At 38.9% G+C, this 24,166-nt stretch overlaps 1 protein-coding gene across 2 annotated transcripts in view; it reads left to right on the top strand.

The window, feature by feature from the left end:
* The window catches only part of MTA3 (metastasis associated 1 family member 3), a 189,373-nt gene that overhangs the window by 56,390 nt on the left and 108,817 nt on the right, over window positions 1-24,166 (top strand). For both annotated transcript variants that reach the window (XM_054023618.1, XM_054023619.1), the window contains exons 5-6: window positions 4,978-5,041; window positions 6,037-6,154. In XM_054023618.1, the coding sequence (XP_053879593.1) occupies window positions 4,978-5,041; window positions 6,037-6,154 (182 nt within the window). The remainder of the gene's footprint in view (window positions 1-4,977; window positions 5,042-6,036; window positions 6,155-24,166) is intronic.

Genomic DNA, 24,166 nt, shown 5'->3' with positions numbered 1-24,166 from the left:
CATTACAAGTTTAATTGATTTGATGGGAATGCAGTTTTTATTGGACCAAAAGGGGCAATGAACTCTGAAAATCTTTAAATTCATATTGTTCTTATCCAGAATATATCCAAATTGTGTTAGGAAGCTCATGTGGAAGGGTATAGCACCCAGGACTGCCTTTTCAATTCTTATGATTTGATTGATATTGTTTTGTTTCTTTTGTAATTTCTTGCTGTAATTTTTGTTTATGTACCTGCTGTTTCGTGAGATCCTCGTTAAAAGAAGATTCACATCCCATGGGCTGTTTTACTTATCAACTTAAAAAAAAAAAATAGTTTGTAAGGAGTAATAAAACAGGATTTGACTGGAGCCTTCTAGGAAGACATGGTTTTAAAAGTAAAGGGCTCTGAAACAAGAAGGGATTTTAAAAGAAAAGGGTTGTTAATGTGGATTTCATTTAAATCAAGCATTTTTTATTTTAAAAAGCTATGGTCTCATGGATGTATTGGTTTTTGTGGAATGTTTGACAAAAGTACATTATTGATTGTTGTAAGAAACAAGTTAAGAGATGGTTACCAAGATAATGGCAAATTAAATTTCTACTCATGTAGTGATTAATTTCCTACTAAATCAGTAAAACATTTTTGAATAGAATGTTTTATCAGGATGAAACATGGTGGTAGAACATTTTCACCGAATATTTGTAAACTGTACATTTTACTATATTTTGATTAGTTATCAACCTGTCTTACTTGGTTAAAATAGTTCCCACTTACTATCAGAATAGTGGTTGTACCACCATCAGTAATACTAAACACGGCTTCCAAAAAGTCTCTGGATCCTATCAGTGTAATAAAACATTTGACCATTTAAATGATCCAACTGGTATGTCCATGTTTAATTTATTTTTAAAAGCAATTTGGGCAGAATTTTCAGTGGCTCATAGGAAACAGGGGACAATATTTGATCTACAGAAGCACTCCAAATGTTTATACCCTTAGAGTGGTTGTGTTTCTCTCTGTTCTTCTTTTGGTCTTCAAAGGCTTTACAGATGCATAGTTTCTGCCATTTGGGGGTATACTTAGGTTATGATTTTGCCTTGATGGTAGCTTTTGTTGGATGTGCTTTTAGGTGAATTAAGGAACTTTATACCCATGACCAGTGTGAATATTAACTGGTTCTTAATGCTCATTTCTGTTCTTAAGAGAGAACTTCGTTTTCATGAAAATTAAATTGTAAATCGACGTAAAAGTTAACTTCATCACCAGTATTGAGAGCGGGCCTGAAGGTTTCATTTGCACATCTTTTGAGAGACTAGAGAGTCTTCCTTCTCTTTTTTTCATATAACAAGATTTGCCTGATTCTTCTGGTGTTAAAAACAAATCTGACAACGTCCTATGTTGATTAAATAGGTAAAAGCCTTCCAAGGCTGAAATTTTTCTTAAAATTAAGTTTTCTTAAAACAGAGGGGCCATCTCATGCTATTTGTTTTAATCAGATCCTCCCACTGAAATCAGTCAAACTGATGAAGTTGTATAGTCAAGGATTACAGCTAGATTATGGTAGAAGGGAGACAGCCTCACATCTGAATACTGGTCAGACAATACTGCTTTTGTTAGCAATTAAACTTTGCCCACAGCTTCTCACTGTATTTGGAATGTTCTTCATAAATTTGAGCATTCAAGTTGTCTAACTTGTTCTTTAAATGTAAAATGCTTCTGATTATAAATAATTATTTCCATTTTGATTTTATTTGTCATTTGAAACTTCTGTACTTGACAAATTAGTTGTAACAGAGGAAACTAACATGCATAATAGATTTGAGATTTGGATCAAATTAAAGTTATATTGGAAGTATTGGAGAGAAATGTGAAAATACAATTAGGTTAAATGAGTCTCTTGCCTTATCTTCGTTTCTTCATTTAATTCCAGTTCTGTTTTTTTAAAGTTTTATTTTGAAGTTAAAATGAATTGATACCATTATCTGGGATTTGAATTGCTCTGTCTTCCCTATTACCAAGCAACAGATGCTATACAGTTCCCTTTGGAACTTGATGCATTGAAGTCAGTAGGATGGACTCAGCATCTTGCAGCAATAGGTTAAGTAGACTTGATAATAGAGACTGGTGCTGCACACTTTAAAATCAATGGGAGAAGGATAAGACCTATGGAGACTAGAAACTTCATTTTGGAGTCTGAGGTCATGTATGTGCTTGAAGTTTTGAAAGCAATTTGTAGCAGTTACATCAGCTTGTGTTTGTTATAGAATGACTGGTGATGGCGGCAGAGAGAGAAACCACACACCCCTGTATGGTTTGATAGACCGCAATGCAAACTTAATTGGAAAAATCAGTAATTAGGTTTTGGTGCCCTTTGAAATCATTGCAGTTACTAAATGTTAGCGTAAATGTAACCATAACAGCATAATAGAGAATTTAATTAAATCATCCAGTCTCAGTGGTTGCCCCATTCTTTTCTCCTACAGACTTGCAGCTGGGTTGTGAGGTTTTTTTCTCAGCCTTGTGGCAGAATGCACCATCCTAATGGTCTTGTATTAAAGGGGAAAAGAAAGTATGTTCTATATCAACTAGTCTTCGAACTGCTGAAATGGGGGGACAGGCATAGGTCACAAATTTCAGAAGCGAGTTAAGGAATCAGAAAAGTAAAAAAAAATCCCATGTATTTGTTTGTTTGTAGTTTTGTTCATTGGTCTCAAAGGTTCAGCGAGTTCACATAAGAATCCAAGCTTCAGGATGCTTAACTGAACAGAGTCTCCAAATATTTTTGAGCTGCTTCTGGTGCTATAAAAAAATTAGATTTAAAGAATATTGTAGGTGTGAGAGAAAGGATGTATATCTTGTGGGAGGTGGTGAGGTGAGCTAATAAGTGTTTGGCTCTGAAGAAGGTTTACTTTGTGCTTCCTACTCAAGGCTGCACTGGAGTAGTCTCTCTGCCAGGTTCTGTGTTGTGAATCTTTCCCTGTGCCCTGCTCTGTTACATTTTTTTATTTAATTATATTATTGTAGGCTCCATCCACAGCCTTAAGCCAATGCAATTAGCTCTTCCCTTTTAGCCCTCAAGGAGTTCCTTTTTTGGGGAAGCAATGTTTTGGTTCCTTACTGGGCATATGGCATGGCACCTCCGTTTCCGTGCGTTATTCATGCCGCTAGAGCATATTTTAAAAAGCCTCATGTTCTGACGTATCCATTGTGGACCATGTTCTAATAAAAAAACCTAAATCTTAGGAAGAATTAGGGAGGTACTATCATTTCGGTCCTTACTAATATTTTTATCATGGCATGTGAAGAAAATTTTCTGTTTGCTTAGATTTTTAGATGTAATTCTTGTTTAAACTAGGAGATAAAGTTTCATGTAGACTGGTCTTTCAGGGTGGAATAGGTGTGTAAGTGTGTGTTGGAAAAGCAGTTTCCTGGTAACCCCTGCACAAATCTAACAATCATATAATGTTCCTCCAACTAAAACTTCACTATGGTGGCATAGGCGCTGACTCCGTGGGTGCTTCGTGGCTGGAGCACCCAGGGGGAAAAATTGGTGGGTGCAAAGCACCCAACAGCAGCTCCCTGCCCTGCCCCCTGCTTTAACTCCACCTCCGACTCCTTTCCTGAGCACGCCGCTGCGTCCTGTTTCTCCCCCTCCCTCCCAGCGCTTGCGCCATGAAACAGCTGTTTCGCATGGCAAGCCTGAGAGGTAGAGGAGGAGGCGAGGGAACACAGTGCGCCGGGGGGAGGAGGTGGGGCTGGGGTGGGGATTTGGGGAGGGGTCCAGTAGGGGCATGGAGGGGTGGAGTTAGGGTGGGGACTTTGGGGCAGGGGTGGAGTTGGGGCGGGGCCAGAGACCTGAGCACCCACCGGCTCAGAAAAAAGTTGGCGCCTGTGTATGGATGGGTGCTTCTGGGTGAGCACTATCCTAAAGGCACCTATTAGCTGACCCATATAACATATTTTACTTCATAAAGCTGAGTAGGTATTAATTGGTGTGAAATATTGTATTGCAAAAAGGTGAGGAAGCATGAAGAGAGTAACTCAGAACTAATTTTAGAAAGCTCTTCCTGGTTTAGCCTGATTTATGTAGCATCACAGTAAACATTTTCTTTTGTAGTACCTAGAGATACAGATGTAGTAGTAGCAGCAACAGGTGGAAGTTCCAGTAGTATTCTGTTGTTAACGGCACATCACTGGCATTTTGCTAAGGACCCTAGTATGTGTATTTACATTCTGTTAGCTTCCCTTTGCTGTGTAGGAAAATTGAAGTTACCAAAGCATATATCAAACACTTGAATATATTATTTAAAAAACCCTGAATTTATTTTCTGTTGGTGTGTTTTCTGCAGTTATTCTGGAATTGAGCAGGGATTCAGTAACTAAAATACAAATTCGATTTATGATAAGAGAGGAAGCCCTCTGAAAAATCTTGGAATTTGATAACTCATCATAAAATGAAGTTCAAACAAACATACTTTGAATTGGCTTTAAGCAAATCCTGTGAAAACATGAATCTTTCAAAGTGCTTCACAAAATTGGTGGAGTTACAGTATGAATTTTGACCTACCTTTGTTAATTTTCCTTAACTGTTAACCCACCTTTCCATTTTTGCATATAAAGTAATTAGTCTGTCATGTGTTTGCATTTCAGTTGAATTTATGTTTATTTCGTTGTATTTACTGTTCACTTTGGGGTTTGTTTTTCTGTCATTGCTCTTCTATGATTCGACTAAAGCTTTGATCCCACATCTTGTAGACTATTGCTTATATACACTTTTGAGTGCTTAGATCAGCATAAACTGTTCAGTTTGTTCCTTTTATACTCATTTTTGTTTAAAAATGTGTCAATATACATTTTTATTATATTTTCAAACTAAAAACGGAAACCTTAACTGTCTAATGTATTTTCTTGAAAATTGTGTACCTTTTATATATATATATCTTAAAAAAATTATTAGCTTTAAAAAAAATTTACCAGTTCTTTTTTGTTTGTATAGGGGAAAATGCAGTGTTGCACTTCTGAATGAGACCGAATCTGTGTTGTCATATCTTGATAAAGAGGTAACACACATCACATTTACTTAGACTCCATAGATTTCAATATTTATTTTTTGATATTTATAGTAGGATTTTAGTAAATGCATACAATTAAAAAAATTCAGTATTGAATGTCTTGTTAGAGATTGGTGAAAATACCTCTTGGCTTTATAAATATTATGGATTAAAGTCATTTAATACATTGTATCTTCTCTCTTTTTATTATTATAGTCAACTAAATAGTTATTGTCACCTGGACATAAAAATTAAAATATACACTTCCTTCAGATATGTTAGGTGCTTTTTTAAAAAGTAGCTTTAAAAATATTTTATAAAACGTTGAACATAAAAATGCCTTTTTTAATGGTTTTAGTTATTTTAATATTGGGCAAACACATTTTTGGTTTGAAATCAGTATGAGTTCATTTTCATAGTTGTGTACCAGCACCATTAATGGTTTGTAAGCATGGCTCTAAAAATAGTGCTTAGCTGTTACTCCAGTCAGCAGAAGTAAAGGGCACACCGGTGCTTTTTTGTGTAGGTCTTATTCAAAATTTAATGGTGTTTTGGGCTTAGTTGTAATTTGTGAAAATCTTTGAGATTAAGGAGGGAAAAAGTAAAATTCAGAAAATAGATTGCATCAGACATACCAAATTTGGAGGATAAGTAGCTGATCATTGTACCTTTAACATTGCACATACACTCTTATGAAATGTCTTCCAAACAATTTTATTCATTATAAGAGACTCTGTGCAAGCCATTTAAACAGGGAGACAATATTAATTTTACTTAAATCTGTATTCACTAAAATGGAGATAAATATATTTTGTAGGCTTTCTATTTGCCTGTCTTACGCCCTAAAAGGGAGCTCGGAAGGTCAGTACAAGTGAATATGATATTGAAAGAGTAGAGTTTCTTTTTTGTATTTGTAATTTTTAAATGAAAGAAGTTGGTAGGTTTAAAGTAAAATGAAACAGTTAAATGAATTAATATTATTGCAAATATCTTTTCCTTTTTAGGATACTTTTTTTTATTCGCTGGTATATGATCCATCACTGAAAACACTTTTAGCAGACAAAGGAGAAATCAGAGTGGGACCTAGATATCAAGCAGATGTACCAGACATGCTTGCTGAAGGTAAATATTTTTTGGCCTTTGAATGTTAAAGTAAAAAAAATCAACATATCACATTATTATTTCTATTGACTTGCAAAGGTAAGATAGGCACCTTCCAAAACAGAAATATCTTGGTTCCCTATTGTGAGGAACAGAAAAACTACATTCGATATAATGGGGCACCAAAAGAGGGTTCATTGGGTAACCAATGAATGGACTTTATGACCCGGTGAGGTTTTGTGCGTCATAATAGAATTAAGAAGATTTTTTTTTTTTAATTGACCGTTTGTTTGGTTCAGTTGGCTAGTTTCAGGTAGGCCTCACAGGAAAATGTGTCTTAAGGACACACATTATAGACCCTATAAAGCAGCAACAATACAAAAGAAAAATGTGTGCTCTCCTACAAAGGCTTTGCATGCTGAACACATGACCTCCCCTTGTTAATTATCAACTTACATCAAGATTAAGGTGTTTTTACTATTTCCTTTCTGTTTTGTAGCAGGGTTGAAATAAAAATTTCTTCCCCCTAGAACATCTTGAAAATCATAGGCCCTCCTACCTTGTTCATGTAGTTGGAATTTTTAAGATTTCTCTTAATCTTTTGTTACACATAAACTTTATTTTTTGTTTTTATATGACTTTTACATATGGTATATATTTAAAGCAGATTTGTACTGTGACGGGTGTGAACTGTTTGCCATCTATTTTTAGTGCACATATATTGGCTTTGGAAAATTTCTGAACAGTCTTTGTTACCGAGTTTTATGTTCTGATTAGAGTGGTAATAAAGGAAGCAGTTTTCTTGAGGAATGGCTAAGATATAAGTATTATTTCCTCACAATCTTGGGTGGTGTTTATTTCTTAATAAGGGAAGCACTTTTATGAAATTCATACCAGTAGCACAAAGTCAATGGGAGTTCCGAGTGCACATGAAATACAGGACTGCACCCTTAATGGAATGTTAAAGTGCTCTTTTATTCCTGTCAAGTGTGCTGCTTGTTTTGTTTGTTTTAAAAACTAGTATGGTTCAAAGTTTGTCTAATGAACTGTATAATGGAAGAATGATTTTTTTCAGTAAGAGAGGTAGACTGATTTCTTATAGATGCAATGTGGCAGATGACTGCATTATTATTCTGATTATGTTATTTATTAGCTACTTGACAAGGTAAGGTAGTCACGGAAAAACGTATTCAGTGTTGCTTGTGAAGAATATAGGCTTGCTACAAACATGACTGGAATACGATACAATGTACCTGATTCTAGGGAACCAAATAATTTGTTTATTATATAAAGATTCATATGATGAAAGAGAATGTTTACTAAGGATGTAAATAGAGAGTGACTGTGACATTTTTGGGTACAGGGTGAATCACTACCACTTCTTACAGCATGAGAGAACCTTATTTATGCTCACGGGGGGGAAACTTTCCCAAAACTACTGGCTGCTGGCAATATCAGTGCCCCATTCCAGGTTTCACAAGCCCAGTTCTTTCCCTCTGCAGGCTAGTAGTTTGCACAGCCCAGCCCTTAGGCTTCCTAAATGAGTCTTTGGGGTAGAGCAGAGATTACCTGTGGCAAAATCAGTGGAGATAGTTAGCCCCAGAGTTATGCTCTGGCCCTGGGGCATAGGCCTCTCCAACCTGTCTGGACACTCTACTTTCTTATACTTGAGCCCCTTGACTGCTGGGCACTTGCAGTGCAAGCAGATTTGCTGCCTCTGGAATTAGTGTGCTCAGTTCACTAGCTTCACCTCAGCTCAACACTCTTCTTAGCCCACAGCACTTAGGGCTTGTCTACACATACAGCGCTGCAGTGGTGCAGTTGCAGTGCTTAGTGACTGAAGATGCTGTCTACTCCAACAAGAGAGCTACTCCCGTCAGTGTAGGTAGTCCACCTCATCAAGAGGCAGTAGCTGTGTCGATAGGAGAAGCCCTCCTGTTGACATAGAACTGTCTACACTAGGAGTTTGGTTGGTATAAGTGCATCACTCATGGGTGTGGATTTATGTGATGTAGTTGTACCAACATAAATCTGTAGTGTAGACCAAGTGTCTGTGTAGTAAAACCAAACAGAAGTCTGTTTGACAAAGCTTAAGATAAAAATCCAAATAGAAGCGCCTATAAGGACTGGAAACATATGGTTACAGATCAAAGGAGAATATAAAATGCAATCTAGAGCCCATACTTATTAACAAATTCCTTTTCTGTCTAATAAGGTATTACTTGCACAATGGTCAGTCAATACCGCACTTGTCCAGTTGACAACTTCATGGTTTGACTTTACAACTGTAAAAGAGTTCTTTTAACATAGGTTTTTGTATGGCACTGATATCTGGGGCCCTACCAAATTCACGGCCATGAAAAACACATCACGGACTGTGAAATGTGGTCTCCCCCCATGAAATCTGGTCTTGTGTGCTTTTTACAGATTTCACAGGGGAAACCAGCGTTTCTCAAATTGGGAGTCCCGACCCAAAAGGGAGTTGCACGGGGGTCGCAGTATTGCCACCTTTACTTCTGTGCTGCCTTCAGAGCTGGGTGGTTGGAAAACAGTGGCTGTTGGCTGGGCACCCAGCTCTGAAGGCAGCGCTGCCATCAGCAGCCATGCAGAAGTAAGGGTGGCAATACCATACCCTGCCACCCTTACTTCTGTGCTGCTGCCTTCAGAGCTCGACATCTGAAGAGTGGCAGCTGCTGACTGAGAGCCCAGCTCTGCAGGCAGCAGCGCAGAATTAAGGGTGACAATACCATACCAGGCCATCCTTACTTCTGCGTTGCTGCTGGCGGCGGCTCTGTCTTCAGAGCTGGGCTCCCAGCCAGCAGTCACTGCTCTCCAGCTACCCAACTCTGAAGGCAGCGCCACCACAACCAGCAGCGCAGAAGTACGGATAGCCGTACTGCAACCTCCCCCTACAATGACCTTGTGACTCCCCCACAATCTCCTTGTGGGTCAGGACCCTATAATTACAACACTTTGAAATTTCAGATTTAAATTGCCAAAATAATTAAATTTACTATTTTAAAAATCCTATGACTGTGAAATTGACCAAAATGGACCGTGAATTTGGTAGGGCCCTACTTATATCTATTGTTGCGAATTGAAATTAAAAAAAAAAAAAGAAGAGTGTTGACGTGCCATTGTCAGAATTTAAAATATGTATTTGCACCCATTAATTTTAAAAAAAGCTTAGAGACTTTATGGTTAGGGGAGTACATAGAATGTATGTACAAGGAAGTATTGAAGCAAGGGGGGAAAATGTGCTATAATGGTCACCTAGTAGTGACCATTAAAGTTTCTTTGTGACTTTGGTTATAAATATATTTTCATGTATACATAACTTTCTAAACAGTTCCTCTTTTGGGTTAAAAATATTTATTCTTAGTCTCATCTCAAGGGAATTTCCCCTCCCCCCCAATTTTGAGCAAACTCTGTTCACCAACTATACAGCTGTATTAGGTGGACAAATATAATTTTGAACAGTAAAATAACAAACTAAATCTTCAAGAGCCTTTGTTCACATTAATTTGATACGTGGGGTTTCAAAATTCAAAATTTCTAGGTGGCTAGTCCTCACTAAGAACTTATTATTGCTAATTTCAAAAGATCACTAGATCAGAGATGGATTGTTTACAGTATACTCATTTTAAATCTTTTGTAATATGCATTTTCTCTAGAATTTTTGCTGACATTAGGAGCCAGGATATTGTCTGCTGGACAATAGGTATGTTCCAGTTGAAGTCTGTTGGAGTTTTGCCATTGAGATTAGTAGGAGTTGGATTGGATCCTAAAATAGTATAGTAGATAATATCTATTTAGTAGATTAAAGCCTATGTAGTAACTTTTCTTCCTACAGAAGCTTTCTTTAGAGCTGAAGGTTTTTCTAAAATTAAATTCCTTAACATTAAAAAAGCTTCTGTGGTGCTTATAAGCTCTATGGGTCAAACTCTGGCTCCACTGCAATTCCCATTGAGTTCCTTGGAGCCAGGATTTCACTGTGTGTTACAAGCCTTGCTCTTGCAGAGCTTGTTAATCCCAGAAGAGTAGTGGATGATGAGATCTTCAGGCTGTCATGTAGACAAGAATTAGTCCATCAATATTCCTGGAGGACAAGGGGGCCAAATATATCAGCCTGATTCTTTGTGCCAACCTCCAAGTGGCATAAGAACACATCTCAGTTGTCAGACTGCCTCTGCATGTGACCTGGCACCATTTTCTGAATTATAGCAAAATTGATCCCTATGGAGTAGGAGCTAGAGGACTGGATTGGGATTCAGGAAATCTGGGTTTTATTCCTAGTTGTGCCACGGGCCTACTGGGTGATATTGAACAAGTCATTTCACCGCCCTGTGCCTCAGTTTCCTCATCTGTATAATGGGGATAATGCTACTGACTTCCTTTTGTAAGGCTCTTTGGAATCTACTGATGAAAAATGCTATGTATGAGCTAGGGTTATTTTAACAACTAGGATTCTCATTCACAGAATGGAATCTAAAAAAAAGCGGGTTAAATAGAGTTTATGGAATAAAATAGTAAGTCTTGTAAAGATAGGATCTTGTGAAAACTTGTGAGTCTTGAAATAGAGATTTAGGCCTACATTTTCAAACGTGTCTAATTTTTGAGTGCCTAATTTATGACACTTTAAAAGAGCCTGATTTTTCAGAAAGTCCTGAGCACCCACCCTTTAAAAATCAAGTCTCTTTAAAGTGTCAAGTTGGACACCCAAAAATTGAAGCATCAAAAAAAAGTGGTCACTTTTGAAAAATGTAGGCCTTAGATAATCTAATCATACTATGCAATAAGTTCAGAATGTTAGTAACTTCATACAGATCCAGTATGCAGGGGGCAGTTCAGAATAAAAGTAGAGGAAAAAGATCTTCTTCAGAAGTTGCCAGTAGACAGAACTTTTAAGAAATCCTCCCATACCTTATATTAAGAAAAGAAAAATATTAGTGACATGCACCATCAGTTTGTTTTGAATGGTTACTGTCATAAAAATCTGAACGAAAGCACTGAAAGCATGCTAATTCAGATTAGCTTTCAGAAGGCTGGTCACAAAGTGGATGTTAAATGGAAAAGTTCTTTGAATTGTGAAATATCTAAGCATATTCTGTAAGATCCAAATTATTTTGCTATAAACATAATGATGGCTTCTATTAGGTTTGTAAACTGAAAATTCTGATTTTTATTATACCAAATGAAGATTTACATTGTGTCTGCCTCCAGTGTTTTACATTTTTCAGTGGCCTATTCAGGCACAAAAAATGAGTTGGTGCCTGTCTCTGTACTATGGATATTGATTTTGTTTCCCTTGAAATTAACTTTTTTTCTTCCCCAGATAATATAAATCAGCAAAATCCAGAAACACTTTAAATAGCACACAAACCAAAGATCTGATTGTACTTCCTAGACTTTCTTTTACAGTTAAATGAGATTCACTTGTATTTCATTTTAATTTTTGTGGTGAAAAACATAGTTTGCTTTTAAAAAATAAAAAAGGTTTAATAAAACCTAAAAAAACCCACATAAAATGAGGCTATTGTAGATTTGGCTGGTGTTTGTCTTCTAAAGCAGTATGGTAAATTATTTTTAGATAGTGGTCCTTGTGTTAATAATTTATTTAATAGTTATGAACACATAAGAACATATAGCCATTCGGTAGGAAAACAACTTGTACTGTCTTAGCACAGCTTCCAGAAGTACTGAGCTTGCTGCTTATGTAGAGCTGCAGGCCCTTGTCAGGTTGTGTGTCATCTACAGCTGGATGTTATTTCTCTTCTCTGATGAGTAAGGCTAAGATTATGTCACGGAGGTCGTGGAAGTGATGGAATCCATGACTTCCAGTGACCTCCGTGACATTGGGGGGCACGCAGCTGACCAGCTGCTGCTGGCATTGGGGGACCCCGCCGGAACCCAGTTGCCACAAGCAACAAGGGCCCCCCCTGCAGCTCCCAGGGACCCTGGAGCTGCTCAGTGGGCGGGGGGAGGACCTGCAGCTGCTGCTGCTGGCAGACCCCCTCCTGCAGCTGCTCAGCCCTGGCGAGCAGCCGTCCTCCCCCTCCTGCAGCTCCCAGCCTACGGCAGCAGAGAGACCCTGGAGCTGCTCAGTGTTGGCAGGGGGGCCCCCACAGCTCCCCTGCCACCGTGGGTGGTGGGGGGACCCCCCGCAGCTCCCAGCCCTTCAGGGCAGCAGGGGGATTCCTCCCAGCCACTGGGTAATGGATTCCCTGCAGCTCCCAGCTACTGGGGGGGGGGGGGGGGGGGGGGCAGAGGGCAGGGTGCTGGACCCCATTTTGTCATGGATGTTTTCAGTAAAAGTCAGGGACAGGTCACGGCTTCTGTGATTTTCTGTTTATTGCCCGTGACTTGTCCCTGACTTTTACTAAAAATATCCATGACAAAAACGTAGTCTTACTGATGAGTAATAGGCATTCCTTGTCTGGAGATACCCATCCGCTTCAGTGCATCCACTGCAAAAACCAAGGTATGTGTACATGTTGTCAGGAAATAAAACCCCAACTTGTTTCCAGATTCCAAACGGTTACTATTATAAAAAGTATAACGTTTATTTTTATAATTGTGAAAAGAAAATAAACTTCCCCTGTGCCCTGTAAGGGTAAGTTTACACGGCAGCTGGAGGTGTCGTTTCCCACTTGGCTACACATACACATGCTAGTTCTGATCAAGCTAGTGTGCTAAAAATAGTAGTGTGGCCCAGCGAATTGGTCTAGCAACCCAAATATGTACCTCAGACTAACCCCTGACTAGCCGGAGCTGGTGCTCATACTGCTGCAGCCACACTGCTATTTTTATTGGGCTAGCTTGGTCAGAACTAGTGCATGTACATCTGCCTAAGCAGAGAATTACATTCCCAGCTGCAGTGTAGACATACACATAGTTTCACATTAAGGACCAGATCCTGAGTTGAGAAACGCAGGAGTTCTGGTCCTGTGACTGTTGGATTCTTACTGTAGGATTGAGGCAGAGGTCGACTGAGAAATCACTGCTCCTTTAGTATTTATTATTCATATATCCCCAAGTGCTTTCCTCTAATAAAACTTCAATAAAATGCTTAATGTTAGAAAGAGTCTTAACTGGTGAATGATTTCCCCTGGGTTCCCAGCTAGACAAGAATTACAGTAGTCTTGTTGGTAGAGCGAAAACATCACCTAGTTGACTTTTGACATCGGCACACAGAAGAATAGGTTTGACTCTGCTAATAACATTTTTTTGTGGGGAATTACTGGGAAAATTTGGTAATGTTCCACTGCAACTCCTTCTAACTCACTGTTCTCCAAACTTTTCACGGTCGCACCTCCTCCTTCCCCCCTGAGCTAGGACCAGGAGCAGGGCTGTGGTTCCTGGGGGAAGTGGAGGGGCACGGACAGGGGGCTGGGGCTGCAGCTGGGGGCGGGGCTGGGGCTGGGAGCAGAGCCGGGACAGGGGGCGGGGCTGAGGCAGAGGCCAGGAGCGGAAGCTGTGGTCGGGCCATGATTGATGGCCAAGGCTGGGGGTGAGGCTGGAGCAGAGCCAGGGGTGGGGCTGGAGTGGTGCTGGGAGTGGAACAGGGCTGGGTAGCGCTCCGTCGCTGTCCCCCATAGGGGCTGTCCAGGGCCCTGCTCCACCCCCCCAACTGTTCCTCCACACCCCCCTAGGGGGGTGCGCTCCACAGTTTGGGGACCATTGTTCTAACTACATGTCTGGATTCTTTTTCTGGTATCAAGTATCAGAGGGGTAGCTGTCTGGATCTGTAAAAAACGACAGAGTCCTGTGGCACCTTATAGACTAAAAGATGTATTGGAGCATAAGCTTTCTTGGGTGGAGATTATGTGGAGAAAATGATGGGAGCTAGTGGGACAAGAGTAGGTCTGGAAACCATTGGGGCACGGGGAAGGATGTGGGAGACAGATCTGACAAGCAACTGGATAAGGTGACTGGGGACAAGGAGCCGGGGGTGGGTAGGAAAGCGGGTTGGGCAAAGAGACTAGGGTGGAGAAGCTGGAAGTGTGTTGGGGAGAGTTCGAAGTGGACAGGACAGAAAGAGTCAAACTTGGGGAATGGACAGAAGAGTCTGGGCACAGCTGAGCAGACTCAACTGCAGAGGCTGGAATGGAAACCATCGTTTCTGAGGCCTTGGCTACGCTGGCAATTCACAGCGCTGCACTTGCTGCGCTCAGAGGTGTGAAAAAACACCCCCCCTGAGCGCAGCGAGTGCAGCGCTGTAAAGCGCCAGTGTAATCAGCGCCTGCAGCGCTGCACGCTCGCTCGCAGCGCTGCAAGCTACTCCCCTCAGAGAAGTAGAGTACTTGCAGCGCTGTGAGAGAGCTCTCGCAGCGCTGGCGGCGCGACTACACTCGCTGCCGCCGCAGCGCTGTGAATCTGCGAGTATAGCCAAGGCCACAGTCTCACCGTTCCTCTGCTGTCAGCACATACTTGTGAAGGGCAGTGGCAAAGGGTGTCATTCCCCTCTGGTGCTGGTCGAAACAAAGGATGATAACCTATTGCTGCTATCAGCTACTTTTTATCTCAAGTGGGATAGGTTTGTGCGATGGATCCACCCTTGCTGATTATCCTTGTGGGCGTCAATAGGATGCCACGTGGTGGAATTTCTGATTTTTCAGTCTGCTTTTAAAAAAAAAAAAAAAAAAAAGCGAAGGAATTATACACAAAAAACTATGTTAAAAAACATTATTATTAACGTTGCAATGTCAAGCACTGAAATGTTAGAAAATGCCAAAATTAAGGTTGCTTGTGCATGTGCAGTATAATGCAGTCTTTCATTACATGATCCCATACTTTTTTTTTTTTACACAATACCCCTGCCTCATTCAGTGCACAAGATGGACCTGCTCTGGGGATAAATCTGGTTTCTGTACAGGACCCCTGCTTCATTTGTTGCAGAAATTGGAAGCTGTCTAGTGAATGAGGCGGGGGACTGCACGAAGAAAAGGGAAGGTCTCATGGTGAAAACAATTAAATGCTGCCCTGGAGAACTGGATTCTATTCCTGCCTGCCACAGAGTTCCTATGCAATGCTAGTTAAGCAACTAGTCAAACTTTTCACGGGTTGTTGCTAATTATGTATTCCTCGTTTTCTGGGTGCTTGACTTGAGAGCCTGGGGTCTGATTTGCAGATGTTCAGAGTACTCATAGCTGCAACTGAAGCTGGGAACTGTTCTTTGATAATATAAAATGCGATATAAGGTTAAATACAGTGAAAAATCAGGTTCTAGATGTCTTGAATTGGAGGTCCAGAGTTAGTGGATACTTTTGACCGTAACCTCACTGTGCCTGAGTTGCCAGTCTGTAAAATGGTGATAATATGGGTCCCTCATCTAAGAGGAGTGTTGTTAAAATATATGTATTAATACGTATGAAGCACTCACGTCTATAAGTGATGAGCGCCATAAAAAAGCTCATGAGGAAATAATGCTGTATTCAGAGCAAAGTTTGAATAGTGTGCCGTAAATAAAGCTTGGGCCACTCATTGGACAAGGGGAAACAAAACAATGAATAGCTGCTCATTAAGCAAGCACTGTCCATTCTGTAGACTAAATGAGGCCGGAGCCTTATAGAATAAATACATAGTCTGTGGAAAAAATATGTAGTCATGTAATTAAAGACTGTATCGTAAAGGAGACACACAAGAAGGCTGAATTAAGACTGAACAGGCAATCTTAATTATTGCATTTCCTTGATTTTTTCCAACAATAGCATTCTTTTAATTTTTTTGTGTTTGTGTGCAATATAAATTTAGCTTAAGTCGGTTCCTTACTGAATTAAGCTAAACTAATATAAACCAGGTTTAAGTCCAATTAAAAGTGTCTACACTGATTTTTGCACTGGTTTAGCTAAATCAATTTGAAATAACACCTTTAGTTTAACAAGTGTTATTTTGGATCTTGACTACTCCTCAATTAAGCCTTTCTTTCAACAGCATCTTACAATTTAGGCTATGAACTAAGCCTGCTTTGGAGTGAAGCTACTATCCATTTTGTCAGAAGGGGATGTTGCAGTATCAGTGTGAAGCAGACCTTCCCTTTCCCCCAGAGCTGACTGTCACATTCAGTGCTCCCAACTCACTGTGGTCTGGGACCGAGAGACTGACCTTTTAAACTCTAAGCCAGGGATCAGCAACCTTTCGGATGTGATGTGCCGAGTCTTCATTTATTCACTCTAATTTAAGGTTTCGCGTGCCAGTAATACATTTTAACATTTTTAGAAGGTCTCTTTCTATAAGTCTCCATATATAACTAAACTATTGTTGTATGAACAGAGGTTCTCAACTGCGGGATGGGATGGGGGAGGGTGTGCCTGACTTTCTGGGAGGATGTGGTGAGCCATCTGATAGTTTGGTGGTTAGGGTGGGAGGAGGTAAGTGCCAGGCTGCAGCACCACTTGTTCAGGTTTGGCCCAGCTGCCCTTCCATCATGACACGGAGGTAGGGTGACCAGATGTCCCGATTTTATAGGGACAGTCCCGATTTTTGAGTCTTTTTCTTATATAGGCTCCACTCCCGTTCCGATTTTTCACAATTGCTGTCTGGTCACCCTACACGGAGGTGGCAGAGCGAGTGAGTGGCATTCTTTTCTGGTGTGTAGGGTTGCAGTGCCACTCTTTCCCCCTCCCCCCCCCCCACTGGTCCCTGTGCAAGTGTACTGAGTGCATATTGGTTAATCCAAGCCTGCCTGTTAGGAGCACCATTGCTAAGTTAATTTGAAAAGTACCCCAGTTAGACAGACAGCTGCAGGAGTTATGTTATCCAGTATTTAAAGGTTAGGGTTTCATTCTCCTTTCAAATCAGTTTTATACCAATGTATTTTCATTGATTTCAGTGTAGTTACTCCTAATTTAATTTTGGTCCTTTGTTTTACTGTATGTTTAAACATTTGTAAAGTGTTAAAAGAAATACAGAAAAATACAAAATCATTAGTGGTGGAGCTGAAGATAGATAATATAGTTAATATGTGCTGTTATAGTTAGGCTTGTAAGGATTAGATTTTTATAGGTAAATGTCTATTTTCCCAGGCATGCATAAACTGAAAATATATTTCCATTGATAATTCACAGAGAGGCAAAGTAAGAAAAATGGTGCTTGAGAACTTATTAGATCTGATTTCAGGATATTTATTTTGTATACTTTGACATGTGATGTTGACAATGTGTTTTAACATTGTCCAATAAAGGGTTAACTTTTTGAATATCAGTGTCTGCTGTCATTAAATAATTGTCTGATCCCACAAAATAATTACACAACTGTGAAAATAAAAAAGTTTAAAAATAAACACCAATATTATCTATCAAAATTATAAAAAATAAAAATTGATTTCTGCCAAGCTTAGTTATAGTGAAACATATACATACAGGTTAGAATTAAAATCAATAAAAAATATTGCTCCCTTTAACTCTACCCATTGCATAAATTGGAGTCAATAATCATGCCAACTTGTTGTGTTCTGACATTGGCAGTGTATGAGTATTGAGCCTGTTAACAGAATAAGTAATCTGTAGAGAATAAAAATCAATAGGTATGTTTTGTTAACCTACCAACAAATATGTTCTATTTGTCTGAATTCAGCTTGATGAAATAGTAGGTGTCCAAGATTGCACCTTGAACCAGCAAAAATAAATATTCAAGAGTATACTGTGCATTAGATGGTTGACTTAGGTGTGTTGTACTGTTTGCAAAGCACTTTGAGATCCTTGGTGAAAGAAACAACATAGGACAAAGTAATAATAATGAATTCTCAACTTTGCCTTCCTGTTTTGACCTCCCACCCCCTTTTTAGATATTTTTAATTTTTCATTAAGGTAACTTAAGCACATTTGTAAGTTTATGTAAGTGAATAGTTCCACTGACTTAATGGTACCATTCATGTGCTTAAATTTACAAACGTGCTTAAGTACATCTCTGAATTGGAGCCTGTAATTCTTAGACCAACTGATAACTTCCTGACTACCAGCCAAATGCCTAAATATGAAGGGGCATGCAGGTGTCCTTGGTACTAAAACTTTTAATCAGTTAAATCACAAGATTTGAGAGTTTATGGCAATAGTATTGTCTAATGACCCAAATAAATTTTCAGCAACAAGTATTTCATCAAGATCTTTTTAATACATTTAGGTAAAATCAGTGGGAGTTTTACAATTGACATCAAGGGAGCCAAGATTTCACACTTTATTTAGCTGCTAAAGGAGCTTTTTACCATGAGCTCGCCTGTTCCTATGGATGATGTTCATAGACCCAACTACTTAAACAAAGGAAATGGTTAAAATTTATTGCTTCTCTTTCTGCCAGCTGGCCACAGTGTAAGACTAACAGCCTTCATTGATTCATTGGCATAGAAGGCTGTAGATCATTGTGGTTGGAAAGATCTGTTCATTAATAATGGCTAGAGTCCTGTCTGAGATTAATTTACAGGAATGAACACACTCAGGGCTTAGACAGTCTTCTGTGCTTGATTATGATTGTATGGTCAAATTGTTACATACTTATTCTACAAAGTAATGTACTGCAGTGAACATTCACTAACTGGCTTTCAAACCACATCTCAGAGGTTAATTATCTTTTATATATTTTTCTACTCCAATAACTGCATAGATGGGCTCATTGTAAGTTCAGTTTTCAGTTTGCTTGTTTGTTTCTTTTTGACAGTTTTCTGATGTTTAATTTTCTTTTTAAGTTACTGCATAGCTGTGGAAAAACAGATTACCAGATGTGAACGAGATATACCTTTACACCTGAATAATTCAAAATCTGCTTCATTTTACAGAAAAAATTGTCATGTTGATTTATGCATTTAATTAACTTTATTTAAGGGAGTAGTCCCATTGGCTTCATAGACCCATAGTCAATGAGACTGTTCACATCTGAAAAGTTAAGCATGTGCTTAAGCCTTTGCAGGATCAGGGCCTTAGTTTAATTTTTTTTTTTTAAAGAGAAAACATTTCCATAGCTTGTGGTATTAAACTTTCAAAAATGGCTATATAATACACTGAGTAACTGCTTTCTGTAGGGAAGGTTGATAGGCATCTTTTCATGACACTTTCCCGGAAATGCCCTACCACCTCATGCTTTTTCATTTCAAGTATTATGTTAAATCTATTACAGTTTCTCTATATTCAGATTATAATTGTAAAAATCTTAAGAAGCCCAGTAGAGAACAAAGAAATAAATACAAAGTTGAACTTGAATTTAGGCAAACCTGTTTATTAAAAACAGTAGTTCTCAAACTTTTGTACTGGTGACCCCTTTCACAGAGGAAGCGTCTGAGTGCAACCCCCCCTCCCCTTATACATTAAAAACACTTTTTATATATTTAACACCATTATAAATGCTGGAGGCAAAGGGGAGTTTGGGGTGAAGACTGACAGCTCTTGACCTCCCATGTAATAACCTTGTGACCCCCTGAGGGGTCCCAACCCCTGTTTGAGAACCCCTGATTAAAAATGTACTACTTACTGTGATTTGCCTTAAGAGTGACTAGTTTAGATAAGTATCTAAATACAAAAGCACCAGAAAAACATTTTAATACCAAGTCTAGAAATGAGAAAATTTTCACTTGGGATAGTGTTACTTTAAAACCACTATACAGTACAAAAATACAAACTCAATGGGGGCAGTGGGAACCCACAGTGCAAGTAACTAGTTAGGGATCTTGTGGTGAAGATAAGGTGTGGAGAGTGCTATCTCCAGAGTGTTGTGCTCCTATTTTCCCTGCATTGTGGAAGCTCCTTCTTGGATGCACAACAGTGATCAGACTCTGCAGGGTTGGGAGTCAGAAGGGGTTGCGCTCTGATGTTCTGCTCTCATCTGGCATTGGCCCCTCTGAATATAGGTTATTACTACTTGAGGCAGCATGATGGAGGCATTGGTCAAGACCACATGGTTACAGTTCAGACCATTCTAAGCCCTATTGGCAGATTCAAACTCTATCTCTTAGGTGGAGTAACTATTTCAACTAGAGCATGAAAATAATTTTTTTCTAGGAATTTGGAAAGTGATGATTAAAGCTGAGTATTTGCTACTTATATATATATATATTAAAAAAACACTACCTATTTTAAATTCTCTCCCATTGCTTTACTCGCAGTTGGTGCGTTTTCAGAATTCCAAGATTCACATACTAATATAGCTAATTAGGATGTTGGGAATGGGGCAGTTTTAATCCCTAAGTGATTTTTTGAGGAAAGGATTATTGGGAATCTTAACCTTTATGGACTAGAGCCGTAGAATATAGACAGTGATCAGACTAGACAGGTTTCAGCAGCAGTATAAAGATATCTGACTCGCTGTAAGCAAGTGCTGTACTTGTGTCAATTGACAGCTTTTACCGACTGGTTGGCTTAATTCATATGCATTCCATTCATATATGCACCTTAATTTAGGGTTTATGTAACTGAAAAACTCATTTATATACTAACTGAATAACTGTTATTTACACTCTTACACCTGGAAGAGACCCATCCTTATGTATCTTTATTATGTTAGTTAAGGATAGGGATTATTCTGCAATTAAGTGATAAACATACTACATTCCCCTTCTTCTGCCCTTCCCCCTCCTTAGGCGTTATTTGCACATAACACAATTTTATTTTTTTGTAGAGTCAGATGTAAAACCTTTGAATTCTGGGCAATTTCTGGTTTATATTTTCGGTAGTTTGATCACAAAAGCAAATAAAGTGGAAAGCCACATCCTGCCTCCAGATTCTTTATAATGAAAAAAGTTCTAAGCTCCAGCCATTAAAGCCTACAAAGGATCACCATATTAGTGTGGTTTATGCAGAGCACTGTTTGAATACCTTAAGTACCAGTAGAATGACATGCAAATTTAATCTGAAAGGTTCATTTGCTCCAACCTCAGTGGGGCTTTCCTTGTCATTGGGTACTAGTTTAAGAGACATTCCATGCGCTACTTTCAATATTGTGTAGTGGATGCACATGAACACACACACATGTACACTCTTACTTAGTTATTTTAGAAAAATAGTTGTATAATATTTAATAATCACCGCTGCCTTGTATAGTTATTTTTGTATAAAGAGAGAGAAAATAGGCATATTACCTGTTTTAAAGTAAGACTGGAAGTTGTATTATTAAATGAATTATTCATCAGACCATAGCAGAAAGGTGAGACTTTATTCTAGATAGTGCAGTTTAGTACCTGGGATCTTTTTTTATCTTCATTGCTAGCCAGACGACTGAGAGAGTTGAAAGAGTGATGCTGCTTTATATTTTCGGTAAAATAAATAACTAAAAACAAGGCTTGCATACAATCAGTCCAACAACAAATATGACAGTAAGATTCGTAAATTGGGAACAGATATACAGTAGTTAACTACCTGTTTTCCAGGGTGTTGTGTGGCAGATTAAAACTATATTCAAGAAAGAAATTTAGGATTAGTTGAAAGCAGTATGCTGCTTGACACTTGTGATATCTCTGATCGGAGGGAAGTATCTGTTAACAAATTAACAATGAAATCAGAGTCTGTATTTCACTTTGACCTTTTTTTTTTTTGCACTCACAATAATAGTATTAGAGTACTTTATCCTCACAATTCTCCTGTGACTAAAAGTTATATACTTCATGCTATTTTTAATCAGGCATATAATCGGTTGAAGTGTCAAAAAAGAGAGCAGAGTTGGTGATTTTTCTGCTAAGAATTGTAAGCCAATATCTTCTGGATGTATTTTCTATATTTTCCTCATATTCGTAATCATTTAGTTTCTAGCTTCCTAAAAGGATAACTCTTCAAACATTACTCGTATAAATATGTCGTCATAAAATGGGACAACTGTAACTCAGTTCAGCAAAATCATGTAGATTGAAATTTAAGTTTGCTTTGTTTTAGTTGGTCTTTTCTGCATATCTGTACTTTGAGGGTCTCTTGCCCCTCTTAAGCCCCAATCCTGTGGGCAGTGCTCAGTACCTCGCATGAGGTACATAGCATCACACAGGATCCAGTGCATTAGCAGGAATAGAATTCTGTTGCGATACTCAGTTGTACCAGTCTAAGGTGAGGTCTAGAGAGTTGATGTTGAGTAACTGCATTATTTCATTTCCTTTAATTTATCTTACTGGAATCCAGGCTTCAACTGCATTTGATCTTCATTCCTTTCTTTTTGTACTCTTCTATTTGAAAATTGGTATTGTGGTGGCAGTTATTTTTTCATCTGTTTGTCTAAAGTTACTAACAGAAAAACAGATCTTAACTTCTCATGTAAAAAAATAATTTGTGCATAATAAAGAAAAACACTAGAAATAAGGCACTGAATCATTGGTAATGGGAAAATAATTCAGGCACCAGTCATATTTATAACCATATATTAATATAATCCAGCAAACTAGTTTTCAGGATGAGCCTGACACAATATAGTCCTGAGTGCAGAATCTTTAGTACCTTAGTACACTGCCCTTGTGAGGGAAGATCAGAACTTAGAACAAATGCCTCCTAAAATATAAAGTCTAGAATTCCGTTTATGTCCAGGAATCTCCAGTTTTAGGCTATGTCTATACTACGCAGCTTTTAGCGACAGGGCTGTGTCACTACAGCCCTGTCACTAAAAGGCGCGCAGTGTAGTTGCTGTTTGTTGGCTCTCCTGCCAACAAAAAACTTCCTCCCCCGACAGGCGGTGTCAGCGTTGTTGGCAGGAGACCACTCCCAGTGACAAAGAGCTGTTAACACCAGCGCTTGTCCTCTGCAAAACTTTTGTCTTTCGGGTGGGGGTGTGTGTTTTTTTAGCACCTCTGAAAGACAAAAGTTTTGTCATTCAGTTGACAATGTAGACATAGGCTTAATAATGTAAGTGTATACCATCAAGCTTTGATCAGGTAATCCTGTTCAACCTGTGTATCTTCCAGTTAAAACAAATTAAAATTTCTCTGAAGTAAAAGCTGTTAACAAATATATGTGTTCAATTTTACCCTTGATAGGATACCCTGCCAAATTTAAAGACACGCAATACAGTGTAGGGCTAGTAACCCTTAATCAGATTCTACCACAGAGGAACCTGGCTCCACTGAAGTCAATGAGAGTTTCGCCATTGACTCGAATGGACCCAGAACTTAATACCCAGTGTTATATTTTTATTGGGTTATTCTACTGTTTTCAGATTATTCAAAGTTTAAAAGTAAAAGCATATACTTCAGTTACGTTATGTTTATGGTATGTTGGGTGAATGCATCCATTTTTTTGTCCAAGAAACCCTCTCTTTGCTGTTGATTGGAGGCTAATTCAAGGACCTTTTAAAAAATTCATATCTATCTAAAAATGGCATGATTCTTCTCATAATGTAAGTTCATCAAGAGTAAAACCACAGTTCATCCTTCCTCTTTCCATACTGAGTTTGTCTCCTGATTACTATGCAGTATGTTCCACCTCCGTACAAGGGGAAACCTTCCACATTTAACTCCAAATTCTCCTGGCAGCCATTTTCTCAAAAAACCTGTGGTGTACTTTCATCCTCTTTCCTCCAGTAAGTAAATTGTGTAGCCTTTGTCTTGACTTTTCAGTAGTTCTTAACATCTGCAACAATACTAATCTGTGATTTCACAGGATTTGTGTGTTGCTCTAATTTGTCCATTTATTTAGCTATCCATTTTCCTCTCTGAGGAATCTACTACACAGCTCTCTCACTCTGCTAGACTCTTGCAGTGCCAAAGGGCTGGTAGTACTTTAAAATCAAGTTTAGCAGGATAGTTAAGTGTTTAATTGGTTCTGTTATCTCTTTTCCAGCTTGCATGCCTTTGTCGTAGGCTTATGATGAATTGCAAAGAAAAAAAAGTGAGGTTGCACTTATGAGCTCTGCTCTCTTATGATGCCCCAGAATGCATATTTTCCACAGCATTTGCACACCAGAATGTATAAAACAAAATAATTAAAGAGATCAAGACATTTGGAAACCATGCCATATATGGAAAACATGAAAGTTGCCAGAGCCCTGTGGGTCATCTCCATGGTCCAGCAGAGGTTTTTTTTGTTGCATTGATATAGAATGAGTAATTCTGGGTCGTAACGGCGTTAAGTTGGTCTGGAC

This window comes from Malaclemys terrapin, chromosome 3, assembly GCF_027887155.1.
Source record: "Malaclemys terrapin pileata isolate rMalTer1 chromosome 3, rMalTer1.hap1, whole genome shotgun sequence".
In the NCBI taxonomy this organism is placed as follows: Eukaryota; Metazoa; Chordata; order Testudines; family Emydidae; genus Malaclemys; species Malaclemys terrapin.
Note: the sequence above shows the minus strand (reverse complement) of the source record. Positions and strands in the feature narration are given on the sequence as shown.